Source organism: Microcaecilia unicolor, chromosome 5 (genome assembly GCF_901765095.1).
Source record: "Microcaecilia unicolor chromosome 5, aMicUni1.1, whole genome shotgun sequence".
NCBI classification, from domain to species: Eukaryota; Metazoa; Chordata; class Amphibia; order Gymnophiona; family Siphonopidae; genus Microcaecilia; species Microcaecilia unicolor.
Genome location: NC_044035.1, coordinates 227,644,281 through 227,656,453, shown reverse-complemented (window position 1 = coordinate 227,656,453; position 12,173 = coordinate 227,644,281). Strand labels below are relative to the sequence as shown.

At 44.8% G+C, this 12,173-nt stretch overlaps 1 protein-coding gene across 3 annotated transcripts in view; it reads right to left on the bottom strand.

Moving 5' to 3' along the window:
• Positions 1–12,173, bottom strand: part of LOC115470567 (beta-1,3-galactosyltransferase 5-like) — a 136,660-nt gene that overhangs the window by 45,362 nt on the left and 79,125 nt on the right. The window contains exon 1 of one of the 3 annotated variants that reach the window (XM_030203830.1): positions 9,898–9,963. The exons of 1 other annotated variant lie outside the window; for it this stretch is intronic. Coding sequence is in view for 1 of the 2 variants with exons in the window: in XM_030203828.1 (XP_030059688.1) it covers positions 2,766–2,816 (51 nt within the window). In the remaining variant the exon portion in view is untranslated. Of the gene's footprint in view, positions 1–2,765; positions 2,820–9,897; positions 9,964–12,173 lie in introns of those variants that run through there. One more of the 3 variants, XM_030203828.1, reaches the window with a different exon arrangement.

The following is a 12,173-nucleotide window of genomic DNA, read 5'->3' as shown; positions in this document are numbered from 1 at the left end:
CTGCATGTAAATCTTTTTTATTACCTCCGTTGAAGCGGCCACGTCTTTGAAAGCCCTGCCCGTCTCTAGCCTTCCCTTCGTGAGTTCGTTCCCTCGTGGAAATGATGTCAGAAGGCGGGACTGACTCTGAGGGAATGAATTCACGAAGGAAAGGCTAGAGATGGGCAGGGCTTTCAAAGACGTGGCTACTTCGAAGGAGGTAATCAGCGCCGGCGGGGAGGACATGCGAGGGGATGTTGGGTGGGCAGGCCTGGAGGGAAAGTGGTTGGGCCCGGGCCCGTCCAGGCCCGCCCATGGCTACGCCCCTGGCGACGGCGCGCATGCCAACAGAGAGGGCTCTGTGTGCCCTCTCTGGCACGCGTGCCATAGGTTCGCCATCACTGCTCTGATATCAGATCCAAGCATTTTTTTTCCTGCCAACCTCTGGCCATGCAGCTACATGCTTCTACCACCCAGCTGCACTTACCTCTACAGCTTCTTGTCAGCCAGAGCCAGCTCTGCACACAGTAGCTGCCAGCCACAGAAGTGTCTGCAAATCACACTGCATTTAGCTGACATCAGTCATTTATATGTTGCATTCCACAACTGATTGTCATGTATCTCAGGTTTAAAAGACCCAAGCCTCCCCTGTCCTTAGGAGAGGCAATAGTTTTCAAAGAGAGGCAGGCCCTTTTCCCTTGCCAAAAATAAATCTGTAATTGCCAATGTAAACATTTTCCATCCTTGATCTTCAAATACAGCGGCAACATACAATCAACAAGGTATTATTAGAATATTCAAAAAAACAATTCTACCCATCGGAGGATATAGGATGAGATATAGGATAAGCTCACCAAAGCAGTACTTTACACTTAGTAGCATGCAGCAAGGGGCACACATTCAAATTGTATAAGGTGAACAAATCAGAGGGAATGCATATACCCAAATATTTGAAACTTCCAGCAGCCACTGTAGCGGAAAAATACCCACCCAGAAATCACGCGTTGCTGGGATGGCTGGCAAAGCTACTGATTTGTTATAGTTCAGAGTAAATCCTGATACAAACCCATACTCTGAGAGCTCAACAAGAACTCTGTGGGTGAGTCAAAATTAGTAAAAGGTAATCAGCAAAGGCCAACATTTTTCATACTGTTGGCCAATCTGTAGCCCTGTAATCTCTCTCTTTCCCCCTCTTAAGGTACATAACAAAGGTTCTAAATTGAGAATAATAGGGGGGATGGGGGGCAATTATCTTTTCTCTCAATGGGAAAAGAATCTGTATGAACGCCATTCACTAGCAATGATGCCCTTGGATGGATGTATAACGCTTTTATAGCATCCTGAAACCAGTCCTGTATATCTAAATAGGATAACATGTGAAACATAAAAGGTCAGCTTACCTTATCAAATGCTTTAGCAGTGTCCAAACTAACTAAGTAGGGATATTTAGCTTCTGACTATGGGTCAGGGTCATATGCAAATTGGGTACACGCAATTTTTGGTGCCATATATAGAATTAGGGTAAAAATGCTAAACGTTGCTGAATTCCCACAGAGAGACTCACAAAAAACAGCAATAAAAAGGCCGCCCCCCCTCTCATCCCTCCCAAATATTTGATTATCCCACCTGTGCAGATTCTCTCCCTCCCTAACCCCTTCCCCTCCCTTTCAAGGTATCCACAGCAAAAACCCACTCTCAGGTGTGGAAAGCTGACAGAGTCTCTTTATATGCCTTTAGGTCACCTCATCCGACCATATACAATGCCAGTTCAGTACTCCAAATATAATCCAGTGAAAATTAGCACTGCAAAACATCAGAATCAACGTAAACAATAGTTAAGTGTTAAATAAAACAACTAAATAGTACATAAGTTAGCTGATGGCTCCTGCAGTAATACTTGAGCGCTAACAGTAAATCTGACAGTCCAGGGTGCATAATTGATGTCAAGATCCAAACTTATAGAACCCCCCCCCCCCCCACAAAGCAGAAGATATCTCCGCTCCCAACTCAGAAAGATAAGCCTGAGCTGCACACTGAATCAAACACCATCCAAAAGCCATTCACATAGACTGTATATGTCAGACCTTATAGACTTGCCTACCAGAAACGCAAAGAGATCAGCACGCACATTCCTCAATCTCCACTACCCTAACTGCAAAGGGCTAAAATATAAATCCATATACTGTGAATAATATGACAAGAGATCTAGTGAAGACTGAAGAATGGTCTAGGCACCAACTAAAAAATTCATCCATTTGACTGCAAAAATCAAAGGGGAAAGTACAGTATAGGGGGTGAAGTACTTTTATGCACAAAAGACATGTGGGACCTAGAAGTGATACTATTAGGTGATCTGAAGATAGCCAAAAGGAGTCAGTAAAAGTCAGAAACATATATGGATGCACACAGAGAGGAATGGCCAGCAGAAAAAAAAAAAGGCGACACTGCCTTTGTATAAAAGTCTAAGGTGAGAGCTCATTTGGAGTCCTGTGTACAATTCTGGAGACTGTACCATCAAAAATATACAAAACAGGATGGAACTGATCCAGAAGGTGGCTACTAAAAAGATCAACAATTATCATAAAGCATATAGGGACAGACTTAAAGGTCTCAATATGTTTACTTTGAAAAGTGGGAGAGGGGAGGTATAATAGAGATACCTCCACAGCATAAATACATAGGAGGCGCTCCTCTTTTATTTGAAAGGAAGTTCTGGAACAAGAGGGCATAAGATAAGGGTAAAATGGAATAGATTAAAGGGGTAATCTAAGGAAATATTTACTTACGGAAAGAGTAGTGGGTGCACGAAATGGCCTCCCAGCAGAGGTGATAGACATGAGGACTGTATCTGAATTGAAGGAAGCATGGGTCAGGCACCGGGTGGAGAGGAAGGGATTGTAGAGCTTTGTAGTCGGTATGGATGGCAGACTTGACAAGTCATGTGGTCTTTATCTAAGTGTGCAAAGGCAAGACCGAAAAAGTGAGGCAACACAAAAGGAGGATTCAAAAAACCTTTAATACAGTCAAAACTTTCAAAGATATCCAATCGCCTAGTATGTATCAGACTCGACACGGCCATGTTTTGGTACGGATATTTGTGTCAGGAGTCACAATACCTGTCAGGTCCAGCAATACCTGAGTGTTCTAAACATTTGCAGTGCTTTTTTTGTAGAAAAAAAGGTGCCGGTACTCATTATGGGCGGGGTCACCACATATGGCTCCACCCCTATGATAGCCACACCCACATTAACCACACCCCCTATACCAGCCATGGCGCATATAAACAGACATCATTGAAAATATTATAGTACTATAGGAGAAAAAAATAACGTGATTTTTTTCATTATAAATAATCTCTGTAAGCTCTTACAGCTCCAGTATACCCAGTGCAAAATAAGACAGCCAATGTAAATTCTCAAATTGGACATAATTACAAACACTAAAATGAAAATAAAATGATTTTTTTCTACCTTTGTTGTCTGGTGACTGTTTTTCTTTCCATATTGGTCCCAGTCTGTGATTCTGCTTTCTTTTCTTTTCGCTTAACTCTTCTGTGCCATTTGTCATTTTTGTCTCCTTTTTCTTTGCTTTCTTCAATATTTTTCAGGCTCTCTCTCTGTCCAGATTTAATTCATTCTTACTATCCATTCTTTAATTTCCTTCATCTACCTGTGGCTTTTCATCTTTTCCTCACCCTTGTTCTCCCCATGCCCCTTCCTCTTATTCTCCAGTCTTTCTCTATTCCCCTTTTCCATCCAGCAGCTCTGCTTTCTCTCCCCATCCTTCCAGTGTCTCCCCTATTTCTTTCTGCATTCTTCCATCCAGCATCTTCCCTCTCTCTCTCCCCATCCTTCCATCTGTTTTCCCCCTCTCTCTCCCCATCCTTCCATCTGTTTTCCCTCTCTCTTTCCCCAATCCTTCCATCTGTTTTTCCCTCTCTCCCCAATCCTTCCCTCTGTTGTTTTCCCTTTCTCTCTCTCCCCAATCCTTCCCTGTTTTCCCTCTCTCTCTATCCCCATCCTTCCATCTGTTTTCCCCTCTCTCCCCAATCCTTCCATCTGTTTTTCCCTCTCTCCCCATCCTTCCATCTGTTTTTCCCTCTCTCTCCCCAATCCTTCCCTGTTGTTTTCCCTCTTTCTCTCCCTCCCCAATCCTTCCCTCTGTTGTTTTCCCTCTCTCTCTCTCTCTCTCCCCAATCCTTCCCTGTTGTTTTCCCTCTTTCTCTCTTTCCCCAATCCTTCCCTCTGTTGGTTTCCCTCTCTCCCCAATCCTTCCCTCTTTCTCTCTCTCCCCAATCATTCCCTCTGTTGTTTTCCCTCTCTCTCCCAAATCCTTCCCTCTGTTGTTTTCCTTCTCTCTCCCCAATCCTTCCCTCTGTTATTTTCCCTCTCTCTCCCAAATCCTTCCCTCTATTGTTTTCCCTCTCTCTCCCCAATCCTTCCCTCTGTTGTTTTCCCTCTCTCTCCCCAATCCTTCCCTCTGTTGTTTTCCCTCTTTCTCTCTCTCCCCAATCCTTCCCTCTGTTGTTTTCCCTCTTTCTCTCTCTCCCCAATCCTTCCCTCTGTTGGTTTCCCTCTTTCTCTCTCTCCCCAATCCTTCCCTCTGTTGGTTTCCCTCTTTCTCTCTCTCCCCAATCCTTCCCTCTGTTGTTTTCCCTCTCTCTCCCCAATCCTTCCCTCTGTTGGTTTCCCTCTGTCTCTCTCTCCCCAATCCTTCCCTCTGTTGGATTCCCTCTCCCTGCCAAGTTTGGCGCGAACGGCGCGAAGACGCGACGCACGCGGCACCAGCCCCTATTTCCGGCCGCTGCTGCTTCTCCTGTTGTTGAGCAGCAGCGGCCGCTACACAAAGAAAAAGAAGATTAAAAAAAAATTGAAACCTGGCTGAAACGCGGCACCCCGGCACTGTAGACAGCCATTAGGCATTGGCTGTTGCCCCGCAACCGCTCCTCCTCTTGCCTCTACGTCACTGCCCCTGGAGGAAGACCCCGGAGGAGCGCAGTGACGTAGAGGCAAGAGGAGGAGCGGTTGCGGGGCAACAGCCAATGCCTAATGGCTGTCTACAGTGCCGGGGTACCGCGTTTCAGCCAGGTTTTGAAGTTATTTTTAAAATCTTTTTCTTTGTGTAGTGGCCGCTGCTGCTGCTCAACAGGAGAAGCAGCAGCGGCCGGAAATGGGGGCTGGCACTGCGTGCGGGACATGGACTCACGGGGCGGGGGAGCAAAAAAAAAAGGTGCCGGTACGCCGTACCGTTGCGTACCGGCACAAAAAAAGCACTGAACATTTGTATATATGGAAAACTGGCCTGTTAGTCAATTAAGTGGTGCACACAATTTGGCCATGCGGCCAAATTAGCGTGTAGAACTTAAGGCGCCATATATAGAATTTGGGGGAAAGTGATTGTCCTGTAAAATATTTAGAGAAGGACAAACTTGAACAGGTGGAAAAGAAAGGCAATATCCAAGAGACAGGGTTTCTAATTGGTCTGCTAGAACTAAAGGAAAGAAAATGATCTGGTAAGACATAATTTCTCCTTCCTTAGCATTCATACCAGACCAATCCAGAACAAGTGGGAGTTTCCCAAAGCGGGCGGTAATATATGCTAGAGAATGTACAATGCCTAGCCCCAAGGATACTTCTGAGATACAAATAAGTTGTAAAATAGGAGACGAGTTGCCTATAGAATCAGAAGCAAAGGATCCAAGCAGCATTTCCTGTGACTCCCAACTATGAACATGAGGGGTCAAAGTACAGGGAAAAGGAAGAGAGGAATGCACTTGAGAGCTCTTTATATCTAGATGGCACCAAATTCCAATTAAATAGCGGAAATGAAAAGAAAACAGATTACATAGTTTCCCCGAGAAGCCGTGGGTGAAACCCAAAGGGATGACCCATAGCCTGGGGGCAGAAGATAATGAAGCAACAGAAATGGATGCCAGCACAGAGGCTAGAATTACTGGGATAAGAGGCACATTGAAATTTCCATATAACAGCCTGTAGTGAGAAAAAAAAGCCACTTTCAAACATTAGGAATATTAGTGAATGCTGAATTCAATGCAGCAGGTATGAACTGAACTGCTTGCAACAGAGAAGAGGCTAAAGGAAAGCGAAAACATGAACTGCAAACTGTCAGAGCAGGGAAACATAAAAACTAAAAGAAGCATGTAAAGAATCTCAGGACACAAAATTAAAGAGCATGTGTTGGACAGCACAGTTCAAGTCCTAAAAATCTTTGGAAGCAAATGCCAAGAGGAAGTAAGAATTCATCCTTGAATACTACAGACTACTCCAATCTCCAGGCCTGTTGTTAAGTCACCAGTGAAACTGGAAATCAGAGCATTAAGAGGGTATGCCTAGAGTTGAGTAGTGCCGTACCTGATGACATGACTGTAGAAAATGCTTAAGCCACAGTGGCAAAGAATACCAGAGGATCAGACACAGGGCCAGTCTTAGGCAGGGGTGACAGGAGCGGTAATACAGGACCCCGCACCTCCAGGGGCCCCGCGGCGCTTCCTCCTACTCCCTGCCATTCGGTCCTCACCTGCCCGCCCTCAGCATTCTGACAGCCCTCCTTTCCTTCCAGCCGCCCTGCGTTTAAAAAGTTGCAGTGGCGGCAGTGAAAGTAGCAGGCTCACCTTTCTCTGATGCAATTTCCTGTTTCCGCAAGGGGGGGACACTGAGAGAGAAGGGAAGGCTAGAGGCGAGCCTGCTACTTTCACTGCAGCCGCTGTGACTTTTTAAATGCAGGGCGGCTAGAAGGAAAGGAGGGCTGTTGGAAAGCTGAAGGCGGGCAGGTGGGGCTGGGGCAAGTCACTGGACATGGAGGGAGTTCAGAGGAGAATCGCTGGGCATGGATGGGAGGGGAGGGCAGGGGACAGAAGCGAATCACTGGATGTGGATGGGAGGGGAGAACAGGGAGAAAAGGAGAATTGATGGACAGGGATGGGAGGGGAGGGCAGAGGAGAATCGCTGGACATGGATGGAGGGGAGGGCAGGAGAAAGAGGAGAGTTGCTAGACATGGATGGATGGAAAGGGCAGGAGAAATGCTGGACATGGATAGAGGTGAGGGAAGACAGGAAGGAGATGCACATGAATGGAAGGGAGAAAGGAGAAATGCTGGACATGGATGGTGGAGGGCAGGAAAGATAGGGGAAATGTTGGAGGGAAGGAAAGACAGAGGAAGGAGATGAACACGAAAGGGGAGAGGAGAAATGCTGGACATGGATGGAGGGGAGGGAAGGGAAGACAGAGGAAGTAGATGCACATGGATGGAGGGGGAGAGGAGAAATGCTGGACATGAATGGAGGGGAGGGAAGATAGAGGAGGAGATGCACATGGACTTAGGGGAGAGAGGAGAAATTCTGGACATGGATGGAAGGGAAGGAAGACAGAGGAAGGAGATGCACATGGATTTAGTGAAGAGGAGAAATTCTGGACAAGGATGGAGGGGAGGGGAGAGTTGAAATGCTGGACATAGATGGAGGGGAGGGAAGAGAAAGGACATGAGATGAAGTGAGATGAACATGGATGGAGGGAAGGAGAGAGGAGAAATGCTGGACATGGATGGGGGAGAGGGAAGAGAGAGGAATGAGATGCATATGGATGGAGGGGAGGGAAGAAAGAGGAAGGAGATGCATACTGACAGAGATGAGGGAAAGGGAAAACAGAAAAACTGCACATGGCTGGAGAAAATAGGCAAAACCTGGATCCACTTTATACCTCCTCCAGTCAAGTCCGTGGAGGACCCAGCTTTTACCTATGGATGTAGGGCAAGAAATAAAGAAGAAAGGAGGAATTAAAGAAATAAATGGAAAGGAAGCCCTGGAAGTGGAGTTAAGGGAACAGATATAGAGCAGCAGAATCCAGGGCTGGTCTTAGCAAGTGCGGGGCCCTATGCAGACCAATTTGGTGGGGCCCCATCCTAGCCCCGCCCCACCCTAGCTCCACCCCATTGATAAGATTATTCCATTTTTAGAACATTTTTTATTTATGAAATTTCAAATAAAGACAAATGAAGCAAACTTGTACAAAAAACTGATTGAAATAATAAGCACAATGCTATCATGAAACCTCCCCTCCCCAGAAATTATTCAGTTCAAGTCCACTACAATTAGTAGTTCCAATTCTCATAAAAAAGGAGAATAAAGGGAAAATTTATTAAGAAAAGATCCAGTACTTTCAAATTCCCCTATTACTCTGTAACCCATCAAACCAGAGAGGCAAGTAGCCACATCAGTTACTAAAAATAGTTTGAACTGATTGTATCTACTTTATATCAGATTTTGCTACTTCATGATTTCCATTCTCAGATTTTAGCTTAGTAATCTTTTCTTCCTGTGATTGCAGTCTAGCTTCCAAATGATTAATTCGAGGTGTCATATCATTAATTTCTGGAAGCAGTGTTTTAGCTAAATCTGCTATTGCCATCCAAATTTTTATCAGGAGAAATATCTGCAGATCTATGTGAAAATAACCCAGATATGTTAGAAACAGCCTCTTCTAAGCCAGAAGATCTTACTTGCTCAGCTTCTCCAGCAACTAATGTTGTTGGGCCAAATTCCTCTCAGGGAGGCAAACATTTCCAACCCTTGCACTGTCCGCAAGCATCGTTAGATGAGAGAGACATGTCTCCTGATCTCCTGCCTGCATGGAATCCGATTTCGATTTGGCATAAGTGCACAACTGTTGGCGTCAGCAACGATGGCTCACCTCACGTCCTCACCACCTCCGACCAGGCTCCAGCTTTTCCTGCTCAGTGACTCCCACCCTCGCGTCCGGAAACAGGAAATACATCAGAAGGCAGGACATTGAGCGGGAAGCTGGAGCCTGGAGGTGAGCCGTCACGCTGCAACTGTCTGTCATCGCCGTCGGGGGCGGGGCCGTCGCTGCCTGGGCTGGCTCGCTGGCATCGCTCAGTTAGTTGCCGGGGTCCGGGGACTCAGGAGCTGACAGCGGGCTCAGTGGGCCCAAGCTTGGGGTGGGCGCCGCGCCGGTGGTGGCGGGAGCAGAGCGGCCAAGCCGCGGGAATGGGGATCATCTCAGGCAACTGAGGCGAGCAGCGGCGGAGGTCGGAGCGGAGGCACGAGCGAGGCAGAGTTGAGGCGCGCTGCGTGGGGCCCCCTTAGGCGTGCCGTGCGGGGCCCCCTTAGGCGCGGGGCCCTATGCGGTCGCCTTGGTCACCTCTGCCTAAGACCGGCCCTGGCAGAATCAGAGACTGGGACCACCATGATCAGAAAAACAAAGTCACAAGACAGCAAAGGTGGAAAAAATAATTTTATTTTCATTTTAGAATATGCCCAATTTGAGAGTTTACATCTGCTGACTTATTTTGCAATGTATAGCAATGTGTTTCTTTCTGTTTTTCTGGTATTGTGCTACATGTAGAGTCTGTATGCTAATTTGGTTTGTGTCATTTTGGGTATACTGGAACTGTAACAGCTTATAGAAATTATTTATATTGAAAAAAAAACACATGTTATTTTTCTTCTCCTGTACTGGTGTAATATTTTCAATGATTACTGTTTATATATGCCATGGCTGGTAAAAGGGTGTGGCTAAATGTGCCAACATTGTCCAGTTCAGCACACTATTAGCAGCCAAGTTTATACAAAGTGAAATAAATGGGGTTCCTAGGTCCCCTGAATTTAGGCTTATGTGGGGAAGGCTGTTAGTAACCCCATCTGACTCCAATCATTGAACCCACTAACGTCTAATCTAAAGTAAATAACCATGGACCAGGCATGGACCAGATAACTCTGCCAGAGGTCTGTCCAGGGATAAACATTTCCCCAGTCAGACCCAGAAGGCTTGTCATTTTATTCCAGTTAATCTTTTTACTGTCTGTATCAACTTAACCAATTCCCCATAGGTAAGAAATAAGGAAGATCATAGACAGGTTTAGTTAGAGAGTTTATTACTCACCCAAATCAGGTTACATATGCATAGAAATGGAGCAAGGTATTCTTATGAAGAGGTCTTTGACAGAGATGACACAGGTCAGCCTCTAGTCTCTAAGTCTCCTTTACATGCCAAATGTCAACCATATTTATACCCTTTTCTTCCATTAGGTTCTATTGGAGTTCTAAAAAAACTATTCCTACGTAAGTAGCCCAGGTGGCCGGATGACACACTTTTTTCTCTTAACCACAGATTTTGCTATCTTTACCCTTGGAACAAGACTTCCACCTCTTTCCCGCAGATGGCCAGTCTTCTTCTAGCCACAATGTTCTTTCACTTCTTTTTCCATGCACCTGTTATGTGGTCAGAATCTATTTCCATCTATCAAACTAAAGTCAGCTTAGAAAATGTACTTTTTAAAACCAATTCTTCCCTTGGCCTGTTTTACCCAGCGACCCTTAGGTTGGGCAAAGTTCTTCCAGCAGGTCCCAAGCTGGGTAGTAGGCCTCAGGCCTGTACCATATTTATACAAAAGTTAATTATGTTCAGTGGAAAATGAATCTGTTGGCTCAGGCTGCTTTCTATCTGAATATTCAATCACTGTTTCATTATTGCTACCAAGTATTACATATTAAGGGGATTTGTTTTAATTAATTTATCCAGTCCTTACATGCACATGGTTTTGCTTTTTAAACCCAAAGGTTTCCTATTATAGAATTTTACGTTTGAATTAGTTTTTCTATACAAGTTTTGCTTGATTTGTCTTTATTTGAAAGAAAAAAAAAGTTTAAAACATATCTTGCCAACAAGGGGCGGGGCTAGGTGGGGGTGCCCCACTGAACTGGTCTGCACAGGGCCCCACAATTGCTAAGACCGGCCCTGATCAGACAGAATGACAGGGCCAATAGCCAAAGCAATTTAAATGGCTGGAAGAGACTCCTGGCCATTTATACCACTTCTCTGGGTATATTCAGTGGCAGTTAACCACATATTGCCACTTAATATACCCAGTTTGCACCTAAGCCTAAACCAGCTATTTTGTGGGTGGTGTTGGCACTTATCTAGTTAAGAGTCATTATTCAGCACCTAAACCTAACTGAATAAGTTAACCGGGTAAACAGGACCACATAAAGCACAGTCCTATCTTTATCCAGTTAAGTTTTGAATATCACACAACTGGATAAGTGCTACACAGCTCTGTATAACCAGACATTCAATGCTTGTGCCCCGCTGAATATTGACCCCATTATTTATAAATAGACTAGTAAAAAAGGCCCGTTTCCGAAACCAATGAAACGGCGCTAGCATGTGGTTTTTTTTGTGTGTGTGTGTGTATGTGTCACAGAGTTATTTTGTGTGTGTGTGTGTGTGTGTGTTTGAGTGTGTGAGGGTGCGGTGTGTGTGCAGGTTGTTGATGTGTATCTTTTTTAGTTTAGTTTTGTTTTTTGCTTGGGGGTTGGGGGATGTGCTGTGCTGTGCTGGCAAAGTGGGTTGGATTGGTGTGTGGCTTTGAGGGTGTGTTTCTGTTGTATTGTGTGTGTGTGGTTTTGTCTGTCAAGGAGGTTTGTGGAGGGGGTCTTTCTGTTGGTGAAATGTAAATGTGGTTGTAGGGGGTCAGTCTTTGTTGAGTGTTGTTTTTTTTTTTGTGTTGTGCTGAGGCAGCAAGTCATAAACAAACCATTGTAAGTTTATCATCCACAGAAGCAGAATATGTTGCTGTGTCTGAAGCATGTCGTGAACTAATGTGGATAGAAAAACTGTGTACAGATTTTGGTATAGAACAGCAGAGACCGATACAGATTTTTGAAGACAATCAAAGCTGTATAAGGTTGTCAATAAATGACAGGGTACAGTCTAGAACAAAACATATTGCAACAAAATTCCATAATGTCAGAGAATTGTCAAGGCAAGGAGTAATAAGTTTGCAATATAAACAAACTGACCAAATGATTGCTGATATCTTGACGAAACCGCTAGCTGTAAGAAATTTTGAAAATCTACGAGAAAAGCTAGGACTGTATGTGTATAAATAAATATATAAGAATTGAATTGTTGGACAATAATGCATGTGAAGGGGTATGTAGGAATATGTGAAAGACAAGTGCTGCATGCATTAACTGTCAACAATTCTATGAGCTATAATGTCATTGGATATAGTGTAATGTCTTGTGGGTGTGTCTGAGTCACTCTAGTTGCTCTGAGAGTGAGTCAGTCTGTGTCAGCATAAGATGGTGTTAGCAATCTCTCTTCCAGCTGTATGATAACCAACTGACAGAATTTTTGTATTCAGTAGTTTTACC